Source organism: Antennarius striatus, chromosome 3 (assembly GCF_040054535.1).
Source record: "Antennarius striatus isolate MH-2024 chromosome 3, ASM4005453v1, whole genome shotgun sequence".
Taxonomy (NCBI): domain Eukaryota; kingdom Metazoa; phylum Chordata; class Actinopteri; order Lophiiformes; family Antennariidae; genus Antennarius; species Antennarius striatus.
The window spans coordinates 27,323,027-27,335,187 of NC_090778.1; the positions used below are offsets into that span (position 1 = coordinate 27,323,027).

Sequence of the window (12,161 nt, forward strand, 5' to 3'; positions counted from 1 at the left end):
TCGGTCGATAGAAAATATTTTGATAGTCAAAGCCGGAAGCTGTAGACAACCTAACAATGTCTAACTTTGTCTCAATGTTTTTGTAGTTACCCACTGTGTCCACAAGAGGGCATCACGAATTCACATCACTCAAGAACGTGGAATTACATTATTGACACGTCCTCCGAAATAACTTTGTTGTGTAGTCTTCCACGGAGCAATTTATCAGATATAATGCTAGGAAATTCAACGTCACTATTATGTTTGTCTTAAGGCTTTTGGTTATGTACTTAAAGCATGTCAATCCTAACTGCGTAAAGGTATGTATTATTGCTGTTATGGATACCCAGTATGGCCACAGGAGGGTAGGAAATGTATATGCAGGATGTGGTTTCACTACATTCACCCGAGGTCAGGGCTCGAATATGGAATAAGCATGCATGTCCTTTTTTTTTTTTGTATTTTCTGTTAGAAGTTTTTGTGTTATTTTTAGTTTTTTTTGGCTCACCTCAGGAATCACAACACTTTAATTGTTGGTATACTTTATCCAGTAATCAAGAATGTTGCACGTTGAAATAATTCTTTATTTACATCGATCAAAAAGCGTCAGTATTGTAGTGGGGAATGTGTTTTGTTTTCTTTTTTGTTTTGGAGTTCACCTCACGAGTCACATCCTTTAATTGTTGGTTTAACCTATCCAGCAATTAGAAGTGCTACGCGTTGAAATTATAATTTTCCCTTTACGTCAATCAAAAACCGTCGCAACAGAGTGTAACATGTCTTACTATTTGAAATGTATACAATCCTAAAACTGCTAGAAATGCAAACTAGCAGTAGCCCCCATCTCCCTTCTCGTTCGGGTTTTCTAAAGGTAAAGTAGATGATTGTTCGTCTGGGTTCAGACACGAAGACTGAGTAAAGCTAAAATATGTCCTACAGCCATTGACCACAGGAGGGCAGTGTAGGCACAACATGGATAAAGGTGGATGGAATCGCCGATTTAGGTTCATTTCCGGTGGCCTCTCAAAATAAGAGCATCAAATTAACGAAGTGTAATTTTTCAATGTAATGAGGAAAATATGAGAAAATTTGAGTGACGCGTTCTTAATACCATTACAGCGGTTTTGAAAGAATGCCACGAATTTAACATATGGATGATTTTTCCACAAAGAAGGTGTCAGCCGGTGAATGAGCTCGGTAGCGCTAAAGCTACTGCTAACTCTGTCGGGGACATCAGTGCAGTCTGTCCTACAAACCTCGAAGTTAAAGGAACAATAGTAATGCAAACAACTAATTTAAAAGTGTCCATTGTTTATGAAATCTTAGTCTATAAATCTATAAATCTTTCATCCGGGAGGGGTGCAAACACTCAATCATTCGGCCGATTGAAATTATTTTGATAGTCAAAGACGGAAGCTGTTGACAATCTAACGTCGTCCAACTTTGTCTCAATGTTTTTGTAGTTACCCACTATGTCCACAAGAGGGCGACGTGACTACAGATCTTTCAAGAACGGAGAATGACACATCTTCCCAAATAATTTTATTGTGTATTTTCCTCCGGAGCAGTTTAACAGATATAATGCTAGGAAATACAGCGTTACTATTATGCTTGTCTGAATGCTTTTGGTGATGTTGTACTTACTGCATATCAATACTTGTTTTAATTTAATTGCGTAAAGGTATGTATCTTTGCTGCTATAATTATAATTATAAGGAGGGTAGGAAATGTATTTCCTAAGCAGGAAGTGGTATGAATACAAACTCGAATATGAATTCAGCATGCATGTCGTCTTTTGCCTGTATTTTCTTTCTTTTAGGGGTTTTTGTGTCTTTTCTTTGTGTTCTTTTTTCTTTGTGTTCACCTCAGGAGTTACATACTTTGTTGGTTTAACCCAGGGGTCTCCAAACTTTTTCCCATAAGGGCCACATGACTTTTCCTTTCTCCAATGGGTTTGGAACAGAAATCGCAGGGGTGACTAAATGTAAACATTTATTGTCTTCTGGAAAGTCGTGGGTTAAATCTTTGGGTCAGAACCCAGAAGAAGGTTCAAACATTTTCAAATAAAACAGAAGTTAGTACAGTTAAACAGTGCAGTCAGTAAAAATGGGGTCTTGTCAGAAGCGTGAATTGTTCTTGAAGTCGTCCTCGTCCTCATCAGGGCGGCACGGTGGCGCAGCGGTAACGCTGTCGCCTCACAGCCAGGAGGTCTGGGGTTCAAATCCCACAAGGGCCTCTCTGTGAGGAGTTTGCATGTTCTCCACGTGTCTGGTGGGTCCAAAAACATGCGCATAGCTGAGTTAAAGTGATCATAGGTGTGAAGGAGGGTGTGAGGACACACCCAGGGGGGGTCATTGTAGTGGGGACCTGGTTCTAAACCCAGTTACAGAAACTGGGTTTAGAACTGGGTCTTTTGTTGGGTTTCCTCCACCTGTGCACCCCATAAATACAAGTTCCAAACCAAATCCCAGCAGCTGAAGGTTCAGCTCAGAGAGATGAGAGGAGGAACTCAGACCTGAGGTTATGGGTTCAAATCCCAGCTTCTGCCTTTAGATTTTCTCCAGAGTGTTGTGAATAATAAATACAACATCCGACCACTTCCTGTGTGTGGAGTCAGGTAGCTCAGCCTGTTAAGGTGCTGAGCAGGTGTGCAGACATTATAGGTTCAAATCCCTCCCACCCCCCATTATTTTTTCAGGCTGTTTTGTGAAAGACGAAGACAAATACGCCCGGAGAAAGGGTGTGAGCGTGAAGGAATCGGTAGCGTGGTGGGTTAGCCCGTAACGATGAGCCCTCAGTTCTACATTCATGTCCCAACCCAGCGCTGCAGGTTCTGGATCAAAACTGTGTCTCGCAGTAACGAGGCCCGGGGGGGGCCGTGTCCCCTCCGCGGGTCTGGAGCTATAGAAAGAGGGGGTTATGGAGCCCTGAGGCAGAAACGGCTAACCTTTTATTGCTTTCATGAACATCAGTTTTTTAATGTGTGGGAGGGGTGGCTGCTGCCGCCAGGCGAAGAGCGTTCCGATGTCGTCAGGTTTGTAGGTAATAACAGAAAAAAAGGCAGGATTAAGTTTTTAAGAAGAACCACCTGTAATGTGATCACAAGCTGCTGATATTTTACTATCGTGAAGTAACGTCTAGTAGTACACTGAACAGGATTCAGACACTATTTATGAAATAGATAAGAACCTCTCTGGCATCTTCACAGAGAAAAAGGCCTTGGACATGAACTTCCTGTTGGACATGAACTTCCTGTCAGACATGAACGTCCTGTCGGACATGAACTTCCTGTTGGACATGAACTTCCTGTTGGACTGACCGACCCTTCTGTCGGGTCCAGGAGGTTCGTAGACTGTCTGCAGCTCTCTCATCAACTTCCCTGAAAACCACAAAGCAATCAAGTTAAGAAATCCAACGAAGTGATACAGTGGGGGGGCTTTTTCTGGTTCTGTTCCGGGGGCCGTGCCAAATGTGGAGGTGGGCCGCATCCGGCCCACGAGCCTGGGTTTGACCACCGTTCTACATGATCCACCAGTTCCAGGATGGATCTCTGTTACGGCCCAGATCGTTAAAAAGAGTTGTAACAAGAAGAAACCGATGTAAAGGGTTAACGTAAAAATATTCAATCAACCAGAGATTATTTAATCCCTGGACGAGGTACAGGTTTTCAACATGAACAAAAGGGCCAAAGGAAGCTGCTCAAACAGAGGAATAGAACCCCAAGAGATTTGTCTCTTTGCTGGATTTGTCTGTAAATTACAAGAAAAATGAAAACAAAACCCACAAAGTAATTTGATTACAGTTGTACAAAAAAAGTGTTGAGCAGCCCCCCCACTCCTAATGCTAACACAATCCAGCGCCTGCCTGCAGTCGACAGGTGACTAACTCGGCCCACTCCTCCACAATGTGGTCACACATTTGGTTCAAACACCTCCAGGAGGAAACGAGGCAGACTGTCTGAACAGCTGAAGACGATTTGAGGGCTCCCGCTCTGATTGAGGGTCTGGGATTGGAGCGCTCCGAGGAGGACATGCTGCACCAATCAGGAGCTGGGGATGGAACAGGTGGAGTGGGCGGAGCCAGGACTGAAGGTGGTGACGCATTGGGGGGAGGAACCAAACAGAAACACACACACACGCCCATGAAAACCTGTAACAATCACACACAGATGTGTTGTTAGTTGAAACACACCTGTCTGAATCCAGAGCGGTGCACGTTCTCTCAGGAACACTTTCACATTTAAATGACCCTAAGGCGGGGGTGTCAAAGTCAAATACACTGAGGGCCAAAAAAAACAAATGTGCTACAAGCCGAGGGCCGGACTGGTTCAATGTTTATTAAACATATTGAAATGAACACAGCCTTTTAATTACAGTTATTACTTAATGATTAAATGAATAAAGCAATATTTTGTTATGACTGTCAGTAACTTCAGGTGGAAAGATAAACGCATAAATGAAATTGCATGAGGCATAAACTGAAAATGCATTATTCTGCTGCTCTATGATCCTACCAATCACTGCTTTCAAAGAGTAAAATAAAATAAATAAATACATGTAAATCAAATCAGTTGTATTCTTTGTCATGGCTCTTATCTGCAATTTTCCCCGAGTGCATTCAACTGAAATAAATATAAACACATAAAATAAAGAAATCTATGGCACACAGACAAAACAACACTTCCTTCAAGGAGAAGGAAGTGTTGTAGAAACAAATGTAAAAATTTAACTGAATTTAAAACTGAAAAAGTCATGTAAATTACTGATTTATTAGTTTGCATTGTTTACAAAATTTTAATCGCTTTTGGGGGGGGGGCAAACACGCTTTTACTTCCGGCGATTAAAATTATTTTGATAGTCATAACCGGAAGCTGTTGACAATCTAACAACGTCTAACTTTATCCATATTTTTGTAGTAACCCACTCTGTCCACAAGAGGGCATCATGATTACAGATCCTTCAAGAACGTAGAATAACATCCTTAACGCGTCTTCCGAAATAAGTTTGTTGTGTAGTTTTTCACGGAACAGTTTAACAGATATGAAGTTAGGAAATTCAACGTTACTATTGTGTTTGTCTTAATGTTTTTGGTGAAGTTGTACTTAAAGCATGTCAGTCTTTTCCCTTCAGGGGTCGTTTCTACGGCATGTCGACTAGATGTCTAATTCAACAGGAAACGGTTGTGACTCAATGTTTGATGTTGAAGCTACCAAAGATCCCAAAGAAAAAACAAATTGGCAGAGTCTGTGGAGAACCACCACTCATTGGTCGTTTTTCAGTTTACCGCTTACAGTAGCCGAAATGCTTTAGAAGAAGAAGATCAACTTTATTAATTCCCTTTGCGGGGAAATTTCTTTTTTTTAGTGTCATGAGTTAGATTTTAGCTTGGAGAAAGGACTCAGTGTTCACGCAGATTTACATTTTGGGTAAAATTAGTATAGAAAATAATTGAATGCTTAAAAAAAAGCCTCTTCGTTCACTGACTGCTACACTAAACCCATTTCTCTACGGGTGAAATACCTGCACAGGTGAGATCACGTCACAAAGTGTACACATAGTACCTCAAAGTTTGTAGGCAAGTACTAAATACTTTCACAGTTTACTGATTTAAAAGTGATATTTATTTCAAGCAGAAGATACCACAGAGAATGCGGAGTATAAAGTCATTCATTATTGGTTTATGGTACGATGTTTCATGGGTTGAATTTACCAGTGACCAGTATTTTCTTCTCAATTTTAGAGAGCAAAAAGATATTCTCATGCATATACCTTTGAAAATGTTATTTCTCATCATTCTGCTGATTAGAAACATTTTTTCACTTGTTTGTGATCCCCATCAGGTTGAAACGCTTTTAAATGACTCTAAGTCCAGTCTCCCCCTGTTGGACATTATTAGTATCACAACAGTTACCGGCACCCCCCGGTGGACCCCAAAAGTATCACACAAATAACCGCCCCCCTAGTGGACACTGATGGTGTCACACCACAAATGACAGGCAGGGCTTATTATTAACGACTTCATCATATAATGTAGATTTATCAGGTTAGAAGTTTTCTATGATCTTGATAAATGATACACTCAGATTTTTACTCATAAAAGTCCCATAAAGCAAAGTCTCCTTTATGATCAAGCACTGACTGTCATCCAAAGTTTGACAAAAAATTCAGAAATTCAGTTGAAAATTGCTAGATTTTGGAAATGGTGTGACCAATCTGAACACATCAAGTAACAACAAACGTCTCAGCATTACCGTGACAATCTCTTGCATCCATGAACCAACCCAAATGCCGTCTTTACTGTGTTTCTATAGTAATGACTTGACATCTAATCCCACAGGAAGCAGTTGTGACTCAAACATTTCGTGTTAAGTTGCCTCGGGTTTCAAACAGAACCAGACACCAAACCTGTGGAGATCCAGCCCCAATTACTAAACTCTGTTCTAATTTACAAGTACAACTGTGACCTTGCAGAGCTAATTGCTAACATGAGCTCTAGGATATCTACAATCATGTAATAAAGACAAAATTTAAAATTTTTTAAAAGTATTTTAAAGGTTAATTGTTCCTCATAGGTCCATTTTGAAGGTCCAATAATGTCATGTAACTTACGTCAAAGTACAGCAACGAAGGGACAAAATCCTAGTCACCAAACAGAACACTACACGAGTCTATTTTCTGCAGACATGACCACTTTAAATAAAACCAAAAATTTCAATTGTCAAGGCAACTTCTCATTTTATTCTCTTAATCTTTTTTTATTTAACAAAAAAAAAACAAAAACAAAACAAAACTTTGGGACTGGAAAATTGTTAATGCAAATGAAATTTCAGAGGGATGTCACAAATGTAGCAACATGATTTAACATGAGAATAAACAAAGGGGCGGGGTCACATAACTTTCCAATAGGAATGTTGAATGACTGTGGTGGTTGAGGGGGTGGAGCCTACAGGGGGTGTGGCTACAGGACAAGCAGATAGGATTCAGTGCTGGAGCTAGAGCTGGCCGCAGTCAGCGATGGCGATCTTGGCTGAGGTTTTGCCGTTCTGGCTGCCGAGTTTCTCCATCGCCTGCACCACGTTTGACCCTTCGACCACGTTTCCGAACACCACGTGTTTCCCATCGAGCCTGGGAAGAAATATTAACGTTAGCTGCCCACGTCGAACTTGTCCACGTCACAAATCAAGTTATTCAAAAAAATTTTAAAAAGCATCAAAGAGATAGTTTATTAATGATTGTGAAAAACATTTATAAAAATGCTACAGCAAAAAAAACTCAAGCAGGGAAGACCAATTCCAGTTGTCAGAATTTTGATTCCTGAATTTAGAAACTAGTTCATCTTGATTTCTTTCACTTGTTGACAAACTAATTGATTACAAAACATTCCCCACATCTCGTCGGTCCTGCTCTTACCACGCCGTCTTGGTTGTGCAGATGAAGAACTGGGATCCGTTGGTGTTTGGTCCAGCGTTAGCCATAGACAGGATTCCTGCGCCAGTGTGTTTCAGGGTGAAGTTCTCATCTTCAAACTTGTTGCCGTAGATGGACTTTCCACCAGTTCCGTTATGGTTGGTGAAGTCACCTCCCTGCATGAAGTAGTGACAAATTAAACACCCTTCACCAGCTCAGTCCATCATGCTAACGCAACCCCTGTGGCGGTCCTCCACGCAATGGTTCTACAAGCATCAACACGCCAACAGTGCAGGCTGTGGGACGCAGCTTTGTTCACGGCTGGGAGTTTAAAAACGGGAACTCAAGTGACCCTCGGGTCGTGGTCATATTTCACATCTGGGTTTTGCCTCCTCCAAAAAAAGAGACACTGAATTTGAATCAGTGGAAGTTACATTTTTTTCTTCCTTTTACTCCTTCAAGCTAGTAACACAAATGAGCTAAAGCTTATAGTTTTACAAGAACTTTCATTTCATTTTCAGAAATTTGATAATTTAGTTTTGTTGTTTTTCTATAAACTTGTAAAATAAGTTAAAAATACAGGAAGTTGAGGGAGACCTGCTTCCATGCAGATCATTAAAAAAGATGCTTCTTTGGGTTGGGTTAGGGAAAAATTAATTTTTCAGATGACTATAATAAACCAAAAGGTTTATCTGGTGCAAATCTAACAAATATCCTGACAGGTTAACTTTTCGCTCATTGCTGCATCACCTGGCACATGAACTGAGGGATGACGCGGTGGAAGATGGAGCCCTTGTAGCCGAAGCCCTTCTCGCCAGTGCAGAGGGCACGGAAGTTTTCAGCCGTCTTGGGCACCACGTCACTGCGGAGCTGTGGAAACAAAAACAAGCGCTTCCTGAGTCAGTCGATTGTTCTCAACCAACAAGGTGTGAATCAGCTTCAACAACCATAAAAAAAATTTAAAAAAAGAAAAAAGGTTGTGAAATCAGTGACCCGTCTGTGGCCTGGATTGTAGCCAGACAAGCTGATAGTGTGTACTTGTGTACTTTGTTCTGTGTGGCGATTGTGCGACAACCAGGAGGGAAACCAGAACATGACACCAGTTGCTCAAAGTCCAGCTGTGTAGGTAAATGAAGCTTCGCTGCATCAACAAGAACGTGCTTCGTACATCCTTCTGTAACGCCGGATATTTGTAACTCCAAAAGGACACCGCTGCAATCACGTCTGCAGACCCGTTCTAAAAATAGTTCCATATAAAAGAAACATTTACAGCATGGCTGACATTTTAGTCAGGGAAAAAAGCAACATGAAGAGTTTAGGAGCAGCTTGTGGAGCCAGAGAACAGCCGTCCCAGGAGTCCCTCGGTGTGTGGTAGTGCTGTCATGACATATAGGAATGCAGCACTGCACCACAGCAGTGGGACTGCATGCCCTGCACAACAGTGGCGCTCCCATGCAAGCCTGGGGGGGCGGGGGTGGTGGTGGTGCAGCCTTCCACCTGCTCAGCAGTAAGAGCCTACAGTCATAATTTAAAGGAGGACCAGGACGATCTGGTTTCCCTTCACATGACCAAAAATTACCATGTGCGCCCTGGAGGTTCTAATATAGTTCAGGATCTGTTCCTGGGGAACGCCCATGATGGGGCACAGCTAGTCCTATAGAACAAAATGGCTGAATGTCTCCTGAATGGGTTTTTTTTTTTTGCTGCCGTTAAACTCACAATAAAACGGTCACGGTGTTAAAAGACAAACATCACGCCACAATGGTACTATTGTGTGTTGTGTAACTTCCATGCGCATTCACGGTGGGCACAAAGGACTAAAAAGGTGTCGGTGATTTGGCCATCTCCTTACGCCGCATTTTTTTAGTGTAGAGATCCCTCCGCCGCCCCCTCCCCTCCCAGACCGCGCCAGATCCATGGAACTTTCCAGAAACTGCTTCGCCATCTACGACCACGGGAACCGGCGCAGTTAGCTTGAGCGGCTCGGACGCTAATGCTCACGGTCCGGTCGTTCTGTATTTTTCCACCTGGCCGCCGCCATGACCCTTGAACCCTTCATACATTTTCTATGTGACAAACACGTCGATGCGGTCCCCCCCCTACCCCCACCCCCACCCCACCCCTGAGGACAGCGGTGGTTTCCCGGGGTTGCCCGGAGGCCGCAAAATGCTGCAACAAAGAGCGTTCAGCGTGAACCGTACGCGCACGGCCGATCACATTTCTGAGCAGCCATCATATTTGGCTAGCAGCGGCTAATCGAACTAAACGTCCGACAGACGCTCTTGAATACGAACTATTAGCATTTAACAAGCTCAAGAGCAGTACGTTAAAAAGTCCAATATTAATTCAATTATTCACGTATAATAAAAAAAAACAACAACAACTAAACCTTCGCTTCACTGTTATACTATCTCTTACACATTTAGTGTTTTCGTACCACCGCCCTCGCCGCAGCGGCATCTGAATAAACCAAACCCACATCTGCGCTATGACGCCCGGCAGCGATCCTCTACTCGGTCCCGTTAGCTTTGCGCGTTGGCCGGGAGCCACACACGTGTGCGTCGTTCATTCAACCGCAGCTCCCGACAAGCCGTTAGAACATGAGCTTGAAATAAAATACAGATGCAGGAAAAAAACGCCCCCCCCCCATTGATATTACATTGCAGCAACAGACCGAACGCATAACCGGTCAACGAAGGGAACCACCTCATCCAATTAGGAATCCTCGGGTGCATGAGATGACAGAACGGTTTTACCTCCATCACAATCCGGCCCATGGATTTGCCTTCGCAGGTGATGTCGAAGTAGACTCTTGGCAGGGACATTTTAGCGGGCTGAAAGTGGGGCTGGCAGACTCAACGGGTTACCGGCGAAAAAGCTCGGGCTGGCCACAAGGATCCGAAAAAGATGGAGGGATTCGGATTAAGTTTATATAACTCGCCGCTGGGTGGTATAAACGACCCAATTGGCAACGGTGGAATACGTGATTGACGTCTACTTTGGCGAATCAGCAACCAGGATAGCTAAGAATGCTTTGTTACTGGTGTCCATATGGATAGACGTAATGGTACGTTTGTTTCTGACGTCAGAGAAGACCGCTTCACCGGTCGACTGTTAGTAACACAGCATCCAGGCAAACACCGCCTCTATGCGACGTCTCGGTAAAAAATTAAACAGACATATCCCGGATTAGCGCGCATCAGGAATCACTGACAGCACGTATGACCAATACCTAAGGAGCACGAGACAGGTTAGGGTGACTCCCGCAGTCAGTGCGCGTTCCCGCTGGGGGTAGGGGGGGGCGAGGGGGGCGACTACTCGGTCAAGCAGACAGGGTGCGGTCCGTCAGGTCGGAAAGTTCACGGCCGCAGTTTGTACGCAACCAGTCACGCAAACGCTAATTTCAGTGAAAATGTATGAACTTTAAATTCACTTCGATTCGTTTTTGTTAGAAGCAGATGATGTCCCGCCTCTGACAAACGAACATACGTCTGATTGGCAGGTTTACATATAATTGAGTCATATTTGACGCAAAAACTTTTATTATGTAGAAGAAATTTGTTTACCATAGAAGTAGTAATTGTTGGTCAGGTGCAAGAGTCACACGTCCTGTGACTCCAACAGGTTGAAAATTGATCAGTTGCTCAGTTTCCAAAGTCGAAGCATTATTTTCTCTCCAAGAATAACCAGATCTACCACGACATGGATGACTGACTGAGACATCTCTTCCCTCTTTCAATTGAAACGTATCAATTAGTTACCCTTGTTCGATAGTCAATGTTGTTTTACCACGGGCACACACACCTGGCCAGAAACAAACCTGCTTCATGATATTCCCACCCCATTATCATTCCATGTGAAGTACTGTACTTCACAGCATCAACGTCCGTTTTGGACTCAAAACTCAGGGGTTGTTTGTGTTTGTCGCCATCTAGTGGTCACTTTGACAAATTGCCTCGTTTCAACCTCCCGATGAAGAAAAGATCGATTTGTCCACTCTGTGCTAAAAATACCACACGGTCAATTATTTTCCTGTACACGGAAAGTCAGTATACAATCAGCACACAATGCCAATCATGTAACTAAAATCTTCCCGGTCAAAATTTGGAGCAGTAAAAAATGTAAACAATTCAAACATTCTAAATGCTTATGAAAATGCTTAAAAAGGAAACAATTAAATTTTATATTTTTTTTGTATATAAACTTATTCACGTTTTTACACTAGTCCTTTTGTTGACTAGTCAACATAATCTCTAACGTTTATTACTTTAAAAATAATTCTGAAGACGGCACAGGCACATTAGATGCTTTGAGCATCATTAATGATAAAGCGGTATGAAGCAGATATTGTCGATTTACTCACGGTACCGCTCAAATCCCACAGCCCAGAGTGATCCAGCACAAAAGATTGATTCTTTTCTGTTGGATCAATAATTGCATCCAAATACCGAAAAAATCAGGTACAAATAAAATGACATAATATTGTTCTACTCGGAAATTAAACTTTTAATAAAAGGATTCGTATCAACGGGTTTCAGATCTGTTTGTGCTTCCGCTCACCTGTTCACCTGCAAATAATCAAGAGTAAGCCACGCCTATAAATCACCTCAGCCTATCAGAGCTCCGGTCGTTTAATTTATGACCCATGACACAAAAGCTAAATTCGACAGGACATTACAACACGTCATGAAGATCATTCACTCATTCACATATGATTCAGACGATACAATGTATTGTATGTAAATAACTGATATTAATCACCTGAAAAACGTGTCT

At 42.5% G+C, this 12,161-nt stretch overlaps 1 protein-coding gene across 1 annotated transcript; it reads right to left on the reverse strand.

Annotated features, from left to right (window-relative positions):
• Window positions 1-6,687: 6,687 nt before the first annotated feature.
• Window positions 6,688-10,302, reverse strand: ppiaa (peptidylprolyl isomerase Aa (cyclophilin A)). Its single transcript, XM_068310780.1, has 4 exons — window positions 10,142-10,302; window positions 8,136-8,255; window positions 7,389-7,561; window positions 6,688-7,103 (listed from the first exon to the last, which is right to left on the reverse strand). The coding sequence occupies exons 1-4, from the start codon at window positions 10,208-10,210 to the stop codon at window positions 6,971-6,973; spliced, it is 495 nt and encodes a 164-aa protein (XP_068166881.1). The 5' UTR covers window positions 10,211-10,302; the 3' UTR covers window positions 6,688-6,970.
• Window positions 10,303-12,161: the final 1,859 nt, after the last annotated feature.

Coding starts and splice junctions, on each gene's coding strand:
- ppiaa (XM_068310780.1), bottom strand. CDS start 10,210: ATGTCCCTGCCAAGAGTCTACTTCGACATCACCTGCGAAGGCAAATCC. Junction 8,256..10,141: donor TGGGCCGGATTGTGATGGAG/GTAAAACCGTTC, acceptor TTGTTTCCACAG/CTCCGCAGTGACGTGGTGCC. Junction 7,562..8,135: donor TCCCTCAGTTCATGTGCCAG/GTGATGCAGCAA, acceptor TACTTCATGCAG/GGAGGTGACTTCACCAACCA.